This window comes from Euleptes europaea, chromosome 16 (genome assembly GCF_029931775.1).
Source record: "Euleptes europaea isolate rEulEur1 chromosome 16, rEulEur1.hap1, whole genome shotgun sequence".
Taxonomy (NCBI): Eukaryota; Metazoa; Chordata; class Lepidosauria; order Squamata; family Sphaerodactylidae; genus Euleptes; species Euleptes europaea.
The window spans coordinates 45,981,639-45,999,578 of NC_079327.1; the positions used below are offsets into that span (position 1 = coordinate 45,981,639).

Consider the following 17,940-nt stretch of genomic DNA (forward strand, 5'->3'; position numbering starts at 1 on the left):
GCCCACAAAGCCAAGAAAGGATACCACCCACAATACTAACAGTAAGAAGGATGATACATCTGAACATGGAAGGACAACACTGCAGTTTTTAAAGTTTGCTGCAGAACAGGTTGACTGGCTTCATGCAGCACTAGTTTTTGTGGGTTTTTTTTTAAATCTTGGGTTAATATAACTCCTTTGATAAGACACAAATTAAATTTAACAAACAAGGTGGTAAGACGTTTGCTGTGAAGACTGAATTACTGTATGCTGTTTCTGAGCTGCAGCAGTCCATATTGTAAACTGCGCACAGGTAATTGATCATCAAGATGTTTAAAAGGTTTGTATGTTAGTTACAGGGGCATTTTAAAAGAGAAAAACACAGTGATTTAGATCTGTAAAAAACTGTAATCAGCATGGAAGTCTCATGTTGGTGCAAGTGGAATGTCTATAATGGACTGCTAAACAACACTAAGAAAAATGCTGTGCTGTTTTGAATGGTGGCACAAGTATCATCTGGATACAAGTAATCCCTCGTTTTACTAGAGGCTGGTTCAATCTAACTCCATATTCCCTTGAAACCCTAAAAGAGCATGCATCTACTGTTAGTTAATGAGAGCCTGACCAGTTAGTCTTCATGCCTGTTCTGTCTGCTTTTCTTTCTTGTAGCAATAGAATAATCTCCCTTAACCTATAATGGTACAGTTGATTTTACTGTCAATCCATAGACTACTGTACATGGCTTAAAAAGGTAAAGGTCCCCTGTGCAAGCACCGGGTCATTCCTGACCCATGGGGCGATGTCATATCCCGACGTTTCCTAGGCAGACTTTGTCTATGGGGTGGTTTGCCAGTGCCTTCCCCAGTCATCTTCCCTTTACCCCCAGCAAGCTGGGTACTCATTTTACTGACTTCGGAAGGATGGAAGGCTGAGTCAACCTTGAGCCGGCTACCTGAAACCAACTTCCGTTGGGATCGAACTCAGGTTGTGAGCAGAGCTTGGACTGCAGTACTGCAGCTTACCACTCTGCGCCATGGGACGTTTCACGTGGCTTACACAGCAAAAATGGTCTAACCTTAAAACAAGTTACCTGAAGATGGAAGAATGTCTGCAGTGGCACTTAGCAATGGTCAAGCCTAGTTAGACCCAGGCTTTCCTTGGCAATAGGGGAACAATGCCATTGATCCATTAGTGCACTAGTCCATAGCTGGAACTTAGTGAGATCTGAAACACGCTGCTCCTGTTCATCATCCTCCACTTGTCTAGCTATATGTTAAGAGCACTGAACACCAATAATGTACCATGATGGTCTTGTGTCAGTGACAGAAAAATTTATTGAAACTTTTTAGTTTTTTTAATGCTGAGACTGTGCATCTCCTTTTCCTTTACTTGCAGTAGCAATCTAACAAAATCACTTTTAAGGACCAAATGCATAACCTCTTCCCTTCCAAATGTATGATTGTTTTCATTTACCTTGCATGCTAAAGATGCCCTCAGTTGATAATTAAGCATACCATGTGTTAAGAACAAGCTAAGTTTTCTCAGAAAACTGCTCTCAACTACTTTGGAACCTTCTAGAATTCCTGCCCCTTTCTGAAATGTCAATGGCAAGCGGAACATTATTTTCTGTAGACTTCTAGCCTCTTCTGGAAAACGTATTGATTATGTAAAAGCAACTTCCATCCGTTTTTCATTAAAAGCACCAATTTCCCCTTCTCCTTTCTGGGAAGGATTCCTCCAGATACTCCCATTGGGTGGGGGAGATCCCTCCTTCACCAGAGGCTGGCAACATGATTTTGCATACTGTCTTGGTAGCCAGAGAAGCAATTTATTGCAGACATTGCTAATTTGTTTACTTCATTTATAACCACCTTTCTCCCCAGTGGAGACCCTAAGTGGCTTACGTGGTTCCCCTCTCGTCCAGTGTGAGGTAGGTCAGGCCCAAGGTCACCCAGCAAGCTTCCAGGGCAGAGCAGGGACCCAAACCAGGGTCTCCTGGATCCTGGCCCGACCCTCGAGGGGCCGCACCATGCTGGGTTTCTCCAATCTGTGCCACATGCTTCAAGCCTGGTATGTAAAGTGACACCCGTCTGGCTCATTCAACTGTCATCTTACTGCAGCTTTAATAGAAGACTGACGGTGGGCAGAATGTTGCTGAGGTTGTGAAATGACAGAAAACATATGTGTAGGGGCTGCATTATAACAAGTGAAACATAAACACTGAACGAGTTTAATTTTCTGCTTAGATAATAACATCCAGCTGAACATAATTAAAAATATATTCTGTTACAAACACTTGACAGGCTTTGATATCATGCTATTATACAAGGCTAATTTCACTGTGACATTCCCATTTTATGTTCAAATGTGTGAATGTGATAACCGTATACACCTTTTAGGCAATGCTAACAAATTCTTGTATCACACTGGCAAAATGTATGAGAATATAAGACATACAAAAAAATTTTTTAAACCATCTATAGCTTTAACAAAATTAATTGAGCTGTGTTTGTGATTTTCTTCCAAATACCTAACTGCAACCCAGAAGAGAAAATAACACACTGGCAATTGTTTGATTCTTTTATATGCTGATCTGCTTCTATATTTTATTTAATTCTGTGTTGGTGAGCGGAATGAAAGAGTCACACTTATCAGGAAATATGGCAGATTTTTTTTTAAAAAAAATCTATATTGTATTAACAATTGTATTAACACTTTCTATATTGTATTAACAGCATTTGGAAGTGCCATTAGAAACAGCACTGTTTATGGAAATGGCAGAATTCCTGTAATCCCTGTGTGCCTGAACAAGAAAAAGGTTTTCAAGTTAAAAAAAATTATCTGGCAATCGTGAGTGTCTGTCTGAGGCTTCTAAACTACAACTATTCAAGAAATTTTGTTCATATGCCGTCTTCAGGATCGCAGCCAGCAATATATAAATACGCCAAGTGTTTGCTGCCATGCTTCCACTTTTCCATTGTTAGAATCTTGTGCATGTGTAACATCTGCAGGAAATCTCACAAACACACGTGCATGCAGATGATATGTGAACTGTATAACAACTCTGACACCTTGACCCTAGATGTTTGCATGAATTTATATGATTGCCTCAGCATTGTAAAGCCATGATACAGGACTAGTTCGATGCTCATTAGAAGCAACTGTTTAACTGGCACAATCAATATTAGCACAGGATTGCTCATTGTAGGACAAACCGCTGCAGTTGAGACAAATTTAAATTCTACGGGCGTAATTTAAAACATACTTAAGTCTGAGACTGATTTCTTTATTATTTTGCAGTATTTTTGTTAAACCTGAGTTATTTGTACACCAATAAGCAAGGCATTTTCAAACCAGTATTGTGTAAAAATACTTTTTAAAAATTTAACTAGCTTTGATATAAAAATGCTGTAAGAAATATAAAATCTACCCTTCTTTTAAGACTAGAATCTTTATCAATTGTACTATTAAATACAGTACATTCGGTTCACTAAACAACAAATGTACACAAATTGTCCCTGATATTACATTGACAGTGACAGCAAAGCATTTTACTATCAGCACAACTTCTTGTAGCTTATAGAACACAGCACCAAGGTTTCTGTAAAACACATACACATCCATGTGCAGTTCAGCTTCTTTGTTCAAAATTACCACCTTTACATTAAAAGAAGCTGAAAAAACCAAAAATCAATATAATCCACACTATTTTCCAGAAAACTTCCCAAAATAAAATGGCTCAGCACAACATGAAAATCTAGGAATATTGCATAGCGCAGGGAATATCCCTGTATGAATACACCTGTCCATTGATTGTTTTTTGCCTCTCCAGAAATGGAAAGTAAAGCAGACAAGTATCAATAGTAAGAGGACACATTCACTTTTTCAATCTAGCAAGAGCGATTTTGTGGCTGCAAAGGATGCTTTGTGGTTTAAGATCCTTGCAGCTAGTACTTAAAAATTCACACACCGTGGAGTCCTTGCTAGAACACACATCACTCAAGAGGCAGCATGAATTCACCTGTGCAGAGGGGAAAGGAGACTAAGCCAGGCCTTTCTTCCTCTCCTTGACCCATTTCCCAGCTCATCTATATGTTTAGTGGGTATGTATTTGAAGATCCTAGTACACAGCCTGCTACTGTACTTTGGGCCAAAATATTTTGTGCATGATTTTGTTTAACTGGTTTAGAAAAGGAGTTCTACAGTTTATTGTCTGTCACAGTGCAAAAGTACCTTTAAAAGACAATTTAAAATGAACGCATATGTACAGTATATATGCATGTACCATACACACATATATAAATATACAAGTGCATGAACATTAATATTCATGCAAAACTCCACAAAGATGGAATGTTTTAAAGTAAATAGGTGGTTTATTCCAGTAGGCAAGCTGGAAATAATGTTTGTCCATCATAATGCAATATTTTCTTTCATAATTTAAAAAGAGAACGTAATAGCTGTACTTCAACAAAAGCTTATTAGTTTAACACCATATATAGAGGACAATTCATATGGCTATTCCCTTTATGCAGATCTACATAGCAATAACGCAATGTTAATATTCTGGAGTGTCAGGTATAAAATGTTAACTGAGGAAATGAAATTCATTGCAAAAATGCTTTTCACCACTCCCCACTCCCCGCCGCCATTTTTATCTTATAATTCAGCCATAGCTGTAAGAACTTACAGGTCCTGATAAGATTTTTTAAAAATGATTATTCCTTTGGAATTCTGCTGTTTTGGTTCTAAATGAAAATGCACCAGCTGAAGCCGAATAGTTAAGAATACACTTTGCAGCTTCTCTTTTCCCAGTATGTTTTCACAAAAGTTATTAAATACCACAGTGTTATCAATTCTATCCTGACAAGAAAGACTGCATTTTGAGAGGACACTTCTGCAGACCAGTGATGACTGCTAAGTGTGCAATGTTTTTCAAATAAACACTGGACACAGTCTCCTGGACTCTTTGTTTTTGCGATGTGAATGGGACCAGCATCCATCCATGTTTATGACGCATGATCTGGCAAAGTTTTTGCTGCATTGTGTCGAATGTCTTTCGTGAACCTGAGATGTGGTCCAAAACACATCATAATGTCGTTGTGCATCCACTGCCTAGTACTTTCCTTGCTTAAGTCTCTCAATGTGGTAGCACAGCTTTAATGCTGGGCCTAACTTTAGCCCCATGTATTTCATTATCATATCACTCCTCAGCAAGAGGAGAGCCTTTCCATCTATTTCCTGTGGGGAAAAGACAATGAAGATTAACAAACAAATGAAATCTATTTCTGTAGGCTTTAGTGAATAGACTTTACAGGGAAAACAAATTTCAATGAAACAGGCTAAACAACGTAAGAGTAGTAACTGTGATACTATCGTCCTTATGAAATGATCTGCCATTATAATCTGCAATCTTCAATTTTTGAAATTTTTAGTTTATTGTCTATAACAGGTGGATAACAAAAGCACCTGAAACTTATCCCACTTGCCAGTACTTCAAATTAAATGAATACAAATGGAAGGGGAGGGGGGAGATAAGACTATTTCTGGTGATAACAGCCTATACCTGTGAATTTCCTTTTGACTAAATAATATAGTAAGCATCCCTTAATATTCCAATTCTGATATTGCACATGGATTAGTTTTTTAGGTCTGCTGCAAGGGGTCCAAACAGACACAGAGCAGCAATAGCCGATTATATACACTGCACAGCATCTTTGAAAAGGGTCTTTCTGCCACAGAATTTTGTCCATTTATAAATGCAAAGCAAGAATTTCACAAAGAGGTACTACATATCTCTTCATGTGTACTTACTCGGCAAACAAGTTCAAAAAGAACATATAAAAATAAGGGTGTCTTTAAAAAAAAAAGCTTTTAGGGAATGACAATATTCGAGTTCAGCTATCAACTTTATGTAGCCCTTGTCCTCAATCAGTGTAATCAGTTACACTCCAGGAAGCAAAGTGCAGCAATAACTCTCCTCAGCAGAAAAACAGTGGCTGGGAGAAACTTTCTGCAGTCTAATCCCTCCTAACAAGTCAAGCAACTCATTTTGATTTCTAATACAGAACAGATTTGACCCACAGATCGTTCCAATCAGGTCTGTTAAAAGTAAGGGGGAGGGACCTTGGGGAGCAGAGAGGGAAGATGACCTGTAGTCTCATGAACTTTCTGACCTTTTCTCCTTCTGATTCAAGATATGCTATTATAACGTACAGCAGAGTAAATGATAGAATCAAAGCAAAAGGCTTTCTTACATGTCTTCTGAAGAGCTCTGCATGGGGTGCTAATGCTTGAGGATCAGCTTCTTTCACAAATCGCATTACTTCATCTATTGACCACGTAGAAGGATCCTTATTGGGTATTCTGGAAGGTTCCCGCTTTAGTGCACTGAGGTCAGGTCCTGTTGTAGAGCTTGCAGCTTAAAATATATGATATGATGAAAGTGAGGAAATTGGTATAATATAATTTATAATTGGTATAAATTAGTATATTTTGTGTGTGTATATATATATATATATATATATATATATATATATACACACACACACACACACACACACACACAAACACACACACATATGTGTATGTTCCTTATGAAGGCTTTTATATGTCTATTAATGAACAAGGGGAAAAGACGGTCTTTTCCTATGAGCATATGCCATAGGATCATGGTTTTATTTAATCATCATCTGTACATGTTCAGTCCTTTTTATGACGATCATACTATAGTTGTGTATGTATCTGACCATGTTAGAAGTTGTTCAACGCAAGCCATATATGGAGGAACGACAGGAGAAAATATAGTATGGTGACTCTTTTCCTATTTACTGTTATCGTGTGTTCTAAATTACATATAAGCCTTACCGGTCTTTCTCACATGATTCCTCTTACAGGCAATATAAGAAGAGACCTGACTGATCAGTCCTAAAATGTACATAGTTTGTCCAGCATTCCTCTTCATAAAGGGTGGCTACATGTGGGGTATGAAGACATTAAAACTCTCTTCCACTGCCATCCCCCAAAACTGGTATGCAGTGTCATAATTCATCTAAATATTCTCTTTAGCCCTCACAGCCACTGAAAGACCTGTCCTTCATGATGCTATACAATCCCATTTTAAAGAGATCACTGCATTCTGTTGCAGTTAGTTCCATAAATCAATTATGCGTTGTAGTGCTTGCCTTTGTCCAAAACCTGCAACCAATCAGGGAAGATACATGTCCATCAGTTAAGACAATGCAATTTACCACAGGGTTCAAACTAAGGCACATAAGGTTCAAGAACAGGGAGGTCATCTATCAAAATAACTCATTGCCAGGCCCAGGCAAGTTGTTGGGTTGTGAGTAACTGACAGGCCTAACTCCAGTGAGTTCTCTTTTATCAGGGATTGGCATCACCGTCTGTCCCTCCTCCCCCCAAGAAAAAAACTTTGCTTTAAAGAAACCAAGGCTTGGAGGACTTGGCTATTTATTTATTTATTATTTCCATTTGTTACCCCGCTCTTCCCAGCCAAAGCCAGGTTCAGAGCGGCTTACAGAATATAAAAATCATATTAACCAATAAAAGCATTAAAACATTTTAAAATAGCCCTATAAAATCAATCATTATACTAATTTACCAAGGCGTCTCTAACAAACGAGTCACAATACAACAACCCAGCTAGGCGAGCAGATGGAAGGCACCAGATGGAGTAAAAGGTGTTAACCACAATGGAAAGGTTAGGGAGGCCAGTCTTTATATATAGGAACCGTAGCTGGCCTCAACCATAAGCCTGGCAGAATAGCTCTGTTTTACAGGCCCTGCAGAACTCTTTGAGGTCCCGCAGGGCCCTGGTCTCACTCAAGAGACTATTCCACCAGGCTAGGGCCAGGGCAGAGAAAGCCCTGGCCCTGGTCAAGGCCAGCCGGACACTCCATATTGTTATGGCAACACAGCAACTCTCAAATGGCCACTGAGAGTTCACTGGGCATTATTTTCTTAAAACGACAGGAGTTGTTTTTATTACTCTGGGGAGTTTTAATCGGCTAATTAAATCCAAGTTCAGTAGCACCTTAGAGAGCAAGATTTTCAGGGTATATGTTTTTGAAAGTCAAAGCTCCCTTCATCAGTATCTGACAAAGGTCTTTTCTGCATGCATCGCTTATACCAGATTTTCCACCTGGTCGATCTGTGAGGCTTGGAAACACATTCCACAATTTTTGTCCGCACACCTCCTTTTGCAACATATTTTTCCTCAAAATCCGTTTTATCCTGTCTGCACTGGTTTTCCCCAAAAGCAATGTTTTCTGGTAGGGGGCATCACATCATTCGTGAGTTATGGATAATTGCGCTGGATGCTCCACCTACTTCCTATTTTTTTTTCTTTTTTTGCATATGTGTTTTAGTGCTGATGCACCCTACCATTGGATGGGGAAACACCATTACGCCTGCGCGTTAGTGTACATGTGTCTCATCCGCCATTATGCTTTGCAAAAGTTTGCACTAAAATGGATGCCCCAGATCAAACACAATCCACTATTAGGCACATCTGCACCCCCACCAAACAACTAGAGGCCCACTGCATTAGTCTTTGCTTCGCACTCAAGCACCATCAACCTACTGCATATTTTACAATGCACTCCAATTACAGGCTTGTCAATTATCTTGAGGTGTCTTTCGTTTTGTTCTTTTGACCCGTGCAAATGGCCAAACTTCTGGTTTTTCCTCCTCCCAAATCCAGAAGGAAGAAGCCTGGGGAGCGATACTCGCCAGTTCTCCCAGTACCGTGGGATGTTTGCAAGCCCTTGTTGTGTCTGGGTTAACAATTGGGTAGCCTTTTGCCCTCCCCACAAACACATCTTGCACCCACCCCTTCCTGCACCCAGATCCTCCTTTCTTCGGTGTCAGAAAAGTTGGACAGGAGCGGAGCTTGTTTTATTGCCTGAGTATGGATTGGCATTCCTAAAAGGGGGGTTGCATATTAGTTTATGGCATGTTTGGGTACGGAAGGTCAAACCGAGACCCAGTGCATTTGTCCAGTTTACTTTTCACTCAAGCACTAGCAAACTATCATACTATCGTCCATTCAATCTATTGTTCTATCTTATTGTAAAAAAAAGTTAGGGCAGAAAATGGGTGGAGGGATGGGAAGGGAGGGGAGACGAGCAATTTAGTGGGCGTGAACAAGGGAAAGGTGTTTGCTGGGGCGGAGAAATAATGACTGTTTCAAGAAGTGTGCCCGCTCAAAGCTGGCTCAGAAACAGAGGAAAAAACCATCGTGGTAAAAGTGCTCGGGAAAACAACGGAGAATAAATGACGGGGAAACGTTTCCTAAACCAAACTGAGGAAAAAAACATGCTGAAATGAAACATTAAATATAGCTTTTGATGGTGTGAAACACTGTAAACCATTCATATGGAAAAGGCCAAAGGGAGCTTTGACTCTCGAAAGCTTATACACCCATCTGCCAAGGGGGCCAAACTACAACCCTCCAAAAATTAGTTCATGGTAACATTTCCCATAAAAGATGTGCTTGTTACAGAATCAAATTCACTTTACCTACAACAGCCATTAAGGTTTCATTTTGAAGCGCAAAATCTTTCAAAAATATCGAATGTGGTGAGCCAAAGTTATCAGAAACAGCAATAATTTATGTCCAAACACTTAGGACATTTCCAAATTTTGAGGTATTCCTGTGACCAGTATCTCCTGTGTGCAAACAGAGCCAGTAATGGATTTAGTTATGGTGATCAGTTACTTAATGATGAGTTAACCCAGAATATTTCATTGTGAAATTTTCAAGTACATACCACTTTAACTGATTTTTAAAAATCAATTCACTACAACCATTTAAGAGCATTTGTTCCTTTGAGTTAGGAACAGTAGCTGTACGACCATATAATGGTGTACTAACTAATTAATTGAAAAAAGTCTGTCAGCCATTTTGATCCCCTTCTCCTTTATTTGCAGCCCTTGAGGGCCTGTCAACATATGAATTGCAATTCCTGGAGGAAGATCTTCAAGAAAAGTCATACTCCAACAGTGTACCATAACCTCCTATGGAAAATGATTTGCTCCTCTACTATACTGTTCAAGAAGCGGGCAAGGGAAGCATGCACTTTGAAAAGGTTTAATAGTACCTTCAATCCTCCTCTGCAGTCGATTCCTGTTGACTTCATAATAACTACTGTTCCCAGCAGAACTTGATGATAGCCTGCGTAGGATTGGTGCTGTATTTGAGGTAGCAGTCACTGGTGGAAGAGAATTCCTGTAATAGGCTGCACTCCCTGAGATACGATATTCAGTAGAATTCCGACAACTGGGGCTTGAAGGATTGACTGAATTTAGTGCAGAATCCATCAAGTCTTCAGAAAAGCTGTGTTCTTTAGGTGTGCTGTTTTCTTCGCTTGGCAGGATTTCTGCTATATAAAGTTAACACAAACAAACGATGAGCACTACTAGCATTACAATGATATAGGACAGGGGTCTGCAAACTGCGGCTCCCGAGCCGCATGCGGCTCTTTGGCCCGTTGAGTGCGGCTCTCCGAACTTGGTTCGGAGCCCCTGCTCTCACGCCCGCTCGTGCCGGCAGCCGGGCTGTGGAGCCGGCACGCCTGAGAGAGAGAGACAGCAGGCGAGCGGACGCGCTGTCTCCCCCCCCCCCGCCGTGGAGAATGGCCAGGTACCCCTTTCCCTTGCCCTCAATGGTTGGGAGGCTAAAGCCTCCCCTCCCCTCTAGGCGCGCAATTTCTGGGTGGGCGGCTCGGCGGTTCCTGCCCGCCCGCCCGCCTATCAACTGTTGGGCGGGGCGGGCTTCCTTTGGTAGACCTGGCCTCCGGCTGAGTCCCATTGGGAGGCCATGCCCACCCACTGGTTTTCTTGGCGGTAGACCTGGACTCCGAGGAGGGAAAAGTCCCCCTTCAGAGGCCAGGTCTACCAATTGGCTTCTATGGGCCTCCGGAGGCCAGGTCTATTGCCAAGAAAGCCAATGGGTAGACCTGTCCTCCCAATGGGACTCAGCCGGAGGCCAGGTCTACCGATAGGCTTTTATGGCAGTAGACCAGGCCTCCAGACGGGGAGGGGGAAATGGCAGGGACGTACAATTTAATTTTTATCAATAAATAAGATCACTATTAAGTATGATATCAAGTTTTATTCAGTGTACCTATAGTTTAATTAAGACTTAAAACTTTAATTAAAGTTTATTAAGTTAATAAACAGTGTACCTACTGGTACCTATATAGTTTAAGTTTAAGAAATTTGGCTCTCAAAAGAAATCTCAATCGTTGTACGGTTGATATTTGGCTCTTTTGACTAATGAGTTTGCCGACCCCTGATATAGGAGGATGTGGTGGTACTTGTGGACTAGTATACATAGCTTTAAATATCATCCATCAAAGAGTTTTTGAGTTTAAGCAACCAAATTTTCTCAGCCTGTTCTCATACCTGTGAACTGGGAATAATCTTCCCCTACATCACAAAGTTGTATGAGGATGCATGAGGTAACAATTGTGATTCCCTTTATAATGCCCACATGAAGTTTCTGTATCTTTAATCCTAGAAAGCAATTCCATTCTTTAGCCAATCTATGCTCTTATACAGCTCTCTATTATTTATCTGTTTATGAACTATTTCTGTGATCATAACCACAGACTTGTCTCTGTTGCTCCTCTTTGATTCTCTTGTAGAAACCTTGACAAATGTGATATGGAACACAACTTCGCTAACTTATAAATATCCTGAACTGAAATATTTCATGATGATATAAGGCTGTACAGGCACCTTGGAACGATGGCAGCTAATGGAGAAAAGGGTTCCCAGAACTTCAGGGGAGAGATTTTGAAGAAGAAGGTGTTTCTCAAAAGAAGTTGGGATTCCTTACACACATGCTAGGGAACTAACCTCTTGCAGGCTTGGAGAAACAGATGGGGTAGGGTGTGAAGCCTCATGACACACTGTATATAAGTTAAGAGCCATTGTGGCTAGGATATGGGAGGCCCATGTTTGAATTCCCACTCTACCATGGAAGCTCGCTGGGTGACCTTGGGCCAGTCACACACACACAGCCTAACCTACCTCACAAGGTTGTTACAAGGATAAAATGGAGGAGATGATAATTATGTAGGCCATTCTGGTTCCCACTGAGGAGAAAACTGGGGCATAAATGATGTAAATAAAATAACGTGTCAGAAATTAGGCTGACAAATCCATCATTTCAATATAAGGAAGATGATCAGCAGAGCAGATTTGCTAGTTACATGTGTCACACGGGCAACAAATGGATGTATATTTTTAGCCATTTTACACCTGTTTCCTACAGGCGCAGGGGGAAGTGAAATTTGAAACAAACTTGCTAATTAATATTCATTGGAAACCAATAATGCTAGTTGGGTGAGATTTTTTTATAGTGCCCACAGCATGAACAGTGCATAAACATCTACAGTAATTATTCTATTTGAAAATTAAAGATGCTATATGGTAACATTGTCATAGCAAGATATAGCAGTGTAATATTGTGATGACTACCTGCAACCACTGGTCCCTGTAATTCTGCTAACAAAACCAAGATTTTAAAATAAGAAGGGTAATACAACTTAAGCCTGCCTGCAAGCCACATACTCTCAGCTTCAAAACTTGCATCTGAATTCCAGATATGCAGTAAAAGAAAATTCTGCCTTTGTTCAATGATACTCACTGGCCCTATTCTCAGGTTTCATCATAATGAGTATTTACCAGGTCCTGGCTAATGATTACATGCCCTATTTCTGATTCCATTACACACAGCAGAGAACCTAATGAAATCATCAAGATGTACTATTCATACTAGTGTGTACTCCCAGCTTCCCACATTTGTCTTTGGTGAGTGAATTACAAATTTGGGGTTGGATCAAAGTCCTGGCTTGCATGTGTGGAAGGTTCTTCTGCTCAAATTAAGGGGTGGAGCAACAATTTCCATGGATTATATCCTCTAATTTACATTGCCCTGCATCACATTGCATACCATTCCACAGCAGCCTTTCATAGGCATACAGAGTTGCTCCCTAGATCTTTGGATCCCAGCCGTTCTCAGCAATAGTTTGTCCTTATATATTACGATGCTTTTAGGGAGTTAATTTGCTTCCTTTGCCATATAAGACGTCTATGCATATGTAACTTTCAAATGTATACCTTAGATCTTGCTTACGATGCTAAGAATTGCAATGAAAATTATATGTATTGTGGTGTTAGTTATACATTTACCTTCTGAGGGGTGAACTTCAGTTCTTGCTAGTTTAGGAGACAGGGGGGCAGTATAGGGTGGTGAATCCTGAGAATACCGCTTAGTCGTACTTCTGTTGTCTGACAAATCTTCTTTTGCTGCAAACACACACAAAAACAGTACCTTTTAATAAAATAAAGGAATGCAAGTATTATAAGTAAACGATACAATGAATTCAGTAGTTCAAATACATCAGTGTTTTATTTTCCTACAAAGCCTCTCTACATTTCTGTTTTAACATTCTTCTTCCATGGATGTACTTTGAATTGATTCCTGGAGAGAAATACACACAGGAAATATAACATGGATTTTTTCTGGAAAGACCCATAAGCAGAAGACAGCTGGTAGCCAGCGTATCACATTTTCGTATGTATTATTCCACAGAAATCGTTCCAAAGTGCTCCCTTGAAGCAAATCATTATAATGGAGCTGGATCTAAGATGCAGCTTGGGGGTGGGGGTAGTCTGTTCCCAGTTAGGCTGTATGCAAAATGTACTGCAAGTCAGAGAGTAAATTTATTCATTTCAGCTGCAGGAAATTGACATAATAGGCAACAATTAAAATGTGCATGCTTAACCATCTGTGTATCTTTCTTTTTTATGAACATGGCAGATGCCAAATGCCAGTTCTTCTAGAAAATGAAGCTACAACCATGGCCTTCAAAATGTTACAGCTTCTGACAATTCCTGATGTGAATGTATAAATAATAAGGCTAGTACAGTGTAGTGCTAAAAGTGTGGACTATGACCTAGCAAGTCCCCAGTTCAGGCATGTATGCCCTCACCCTTTCCCCTTGCCATCAGTATGGCGGTGAGGCATGACCACTTTATAGAGCAGTTATAAAGATTATTGACACAACAGCCATGACTTTTACTCATTCTTCTGTTAGAAGGAATGGAGATCCTGAAGATATATACTTGGAAACAGCAGGTCCCTTAGCAACTTTCCGTGCCTTGATTGTGAGGCCCATCATTTAAAACCTTTGTGTATTCATTTTAGACCTCTTATGGTCCAGCAGGTAGCAGGCATGATGGTAAGTAGCCCAAGTCAATCTCAATTTTTTACCTCTAAAAGGGAACCACCACAGTAAGACTAGAGCAGCTGCTCAACAAACCAGTGTGCTTCTCAACAAACCACTACTGTACAAGCAAAGCACTTGGTAAAAAGCACAATCATATATTTTATTTTCATTATGGCTCTTGCTCAGGGATGGATTGGTCATCAAAGCCTCCAAGACGTCTCCCAGTGGAGTGATGACCTGCTCCTCCCCCCCCCCCACAGGCCAGGCTAGCCTGGTTGTGAAAAGGACACCACCTAGCTGAGCCCTGCGATGTGCAGCGAGGGTACCACCCAGCTGAACTCTTTGCAGTGAGGTTAAGGCAGCACCCAGCCAAACCCCATGCAGTGCAGGGATGACTGAACGGTCAGGATGGCTCTTTCTGCCTCCCCTCCCTCCTTTGGGGGAAGGGCCACTTTTTTGTTCCAGTCCTCCCTGGTCTTGCTGCAGTTTACATCAAAGTTTGGGACTAAGCTAAGGCAGCAAGTCCCTCATACTTGCCTATTTTATCAAAGATCATGGGAGTCCTATTCTGTGTATACTAAAACTGCGCTTTTTGGGGAAAAACAAGAATTTAAAAGCATGTTTAGAAATTTAAGTATGTAGCATTTTGCATTTCCTTTATACTGTGATCCTTTGTCTATATTTATATTGTGAACTATAACAGATATAACAGATATGAAGCCCTAATTAATTAGTTTTCATTGAAACACAAAACACAGTTGCCGTCAAGTTCTATTCTATGGTATACATTGTTGACTCACGGGTAGGGGAAGTAATAGCTCAACAGAGAATTACCTGGCTTGTTTCTATCATAGTCTGTAGGACTATGGGCACTTCCCATGTAAGGACTGAAAGGCTGGCTACTAAAAAGATTATCACATTGAAGGCTGTGGCAGAGCTTCTCCAAGAAACGCAGGACAAACGATGCACTGTTTACAGAAGGAAGACTGATGGCATGCTTCTCCCCATCAAAAGAGGCTGTTATTAATTAAAAAAAGAGTCAAAACACTTTTGTACTATACTATGAAACAGACACCAGTGCCCAAAAAAGAACACACATTTTCCTTTGACTGAAACAAAGGGATAAAAGAAGACAGAACATATCCCTGTATTTCTTTTCTGGCAAACCTACTTTCAGAGCCTTGGCTATTTTCATTTACCCTTGTGTAAATGCCAAGCAACAATCTTTTCTATAAAGCATAAAAGCACATCATGACTGTTCAAAACCTTTTACAGTGGCAGGTTTTTCATTAAGCCAGTGCCTCTTAAGGAGCTGTCAGGCTAGATTCCTGCCCCATCACAAAATATGTCAAGCCCAAGAGTCACAGCACCATCTCTTATGTTGACAACAGTTTCCCCCCTAAGCCAAGGACTACTTGGCAGTGAGCAGTGCTAGCTGCAACTTGATTATTCTGACTCACAATTTTGGAATGGCTGGACAGTTTTCTTGACTGAGGGAAGCCATGAGAACTCCTGCCGTACTGTTACAACCCAACCAATATTCCGAGCACTTTAGGAATCACTTCAACCACTTTATTTATTAATATAAACACCTAGGTGAGATAGGACTCACTAATTTATACAAACAACATGAAAAAATCACTGCAAAGTTGATTTGTGGCAATTCAGTGAAACTACATTCCTTGATCTTCCTTGTCATTCAAAGCAGTAAGGATTCCGTGTAAAATAATGGTGTCTTACAACTGAGTTTCACTTACTACCTGTTAAGTCTTTTGATGAGAGACTATACTGCCCTATACAGGTGCAAGTGTATGGTGAAGTGTACAGCAGACATACTAACATTTTAATACTGCTAGACAGCAGGTTTGTGAGGGTCTCATTAAACCTGCATACTATGAGTTACTGTTGCCATCTGGTATTAATGCAGGGAGACTGAAGTAAGGCAACCCTTTTTTAAGGCCTATGACTTTAAGTATGAATTGATGTGCTACCATCTGTCCTGAATATTGCTTCTTCCAGCAAAAAAAAAAAGTGACAACAGCTCCCAGTTTAGAACAAGATAATATTTTTTATCAACAGCTGCTATTAAGGCTCATTCTATAACAGATGCCACAGGTTCTTGGAAAACTGACCCTCCTGCACTTCCATAATATTTTCACAGGAAAAGGAGGAGCAGCCATAACAGCTTACTTTAAACAGATGGAGCCATTTAGTGGGATGTCTAATAGATCTATTTAAGAACTATGCATCTATGTAAAAAAACACAAGCACAACACATGCAGATGCATTTGCTATTGAACTACAGCATAAACAACATACACTGATGTTTTGGATAGCATTTAGATAAGGTGGTTGTGCTTTAAAATATAACGAAAGCAAATCAGTGAAGCATTATTTAATCTAACCCATTAGACCAATAAAAAACTGAAATAAGCTGTTTTATACAACTGCTACCATAACATTTAATCTTGATTCCACCCCCCACCCCCCGTTAGTTGCACCCAAACTGAACATCCTTTGCTACGCTTAAAAACTAACGGAAAAATTCCATTGCCACTTCCTTGATTCCTACCCAGATGCTCTCAAAAACTGCTCATTTGGGACCAACAGGAAAAGCTGAATGCTCTGCCATTACCGGTGATCATTTCTCCTGCATGGTGTCCTGACTTCAGGAATCCAAACACTGTTTTTGACTGATAGGCACAGTCTACACAAGCCTGCACAGCCTGCTGAAGAACGACATTAACGGGTCCTGGTCCAAAGTGATCAGGAAGCTGCTGTACCTTCTTTCTATCCAGATGAGGCCCAGAGTTTCCGTGTTTGTTAACATAAACACAAACTACAAAGAAAAAAGAAAAGCTCACTGGCAATTTTATCCAATGGAACTTGCTGATCTTCAAGGACAGGCATTATATTCTGGGTCTAATGTTATTTCATAGAATTATCACCGAAAAGGCACACTGATCAACTTATATACAGATCTATTACACATTTATTCCTAGCTCTAAGGCTTGCCAAAGGTAAAATTTAGGCTGCATAGTAATGAACATGAGTCACTAATGGTCTGCGGACAGATCCTCCTCCCTCACAAGCTTTCCCTAGCCCTCCAACTCTCAGGGGAAAGAGCCCAACTTCACACACTCCTAAGCCCATCTATACAACCCAACTAGACTAGTTTAATTGCAATGCCTTGTTTTTCCCAGACTTAAAACAAAAACAAAATGCCTTTCACAGTGTTTATTTTGCATGCCTTCATAAATCTCTGAGATGTAATTTCCACATTCAGATGGGAAACAGACTGAAATTGACTTGCCTAAAGTCAAAACAGTGAGTCAGCAGCAGGAAATTATTAAACAAAACCAATTACTTCAAACACATACAGCGAACCTATAGTATAATGTTAATTCCCATCAGCAGATGGAAAGGTTAAGCGATAGCCCCAAGTCAGACAACAAAACAGATGGTAGAGATGGGATGTAAAACTCTTAATCTGATGGTACTCTCAGGGTATACCTATGATAAATAACCATGATAAATAACCACAATAAGGGTAAAGTGGAAGGAGAGCTAGGAAATGAAATATAGGAGAGCAGAGAAAAGAGGTTAAAAAGAACAAGGGGAAGGAAATAGCTAGAAGGAGGACATATACAGTGGTTTGGGATCAGGCAGAATCTAACAACTGGATAAAGAAAAACAGAAG

At 40.3% G+C, this 17,940-nt stretch overlaps 1 protein-coding gene across 2 annotated transcripts in view; it reads right to left on the minus strand.

Annotated features, from left to right (window-relative positions):
* Nucleotides 1–5,075: 5,075 nt before the first annotated feature.
* The window catches only part of SCML2 (Scm polycomb group protein like 2), a 72,131-nt gene continuing 59,266 nt past the window's right edge, over nucleotides 5,076–17,940 (minus strand). The window contains exons 9-14 of one of the 2 annotated variants that reach the window (XM_056862061.1): nucleotides 16,876–17,079; nucleotides 15,075–15,257; nucleotides 13,201–13,317; nucleotides 10,101–10,379; nucleotides 6,237–6,400; nucleotides 5,076–5,220 (exon numbers count right to left, since the gene is read on the minus strand). In XM_056862061.1, coding sequence (XP_056718039.1) covers nucleotides 5,095–5,220; nucleotides 6,237–6,400; nucleotides 10,101–10,379; nucleotides 13,201–13,317; nucleotides 15,075–15,257; nucleotides 16,876–17,079 — 1,073 coding nt within the window. In that variant the 3' untranslated portion in view covers nucleotides 5,076–5,094. Of the gene's footprint in view, nucleotides 5,221–6,236; nucleotides 6,401–10,100; nucleotides 10,383–13,200; nucleotides 13,318–15,074; nucleotides 15,258–16,875; nucleotides 17,080–17,940 lie in introns of both variants that reach the window. The other variant, XM_056862060.1, reaches the window with a different exon arrangement.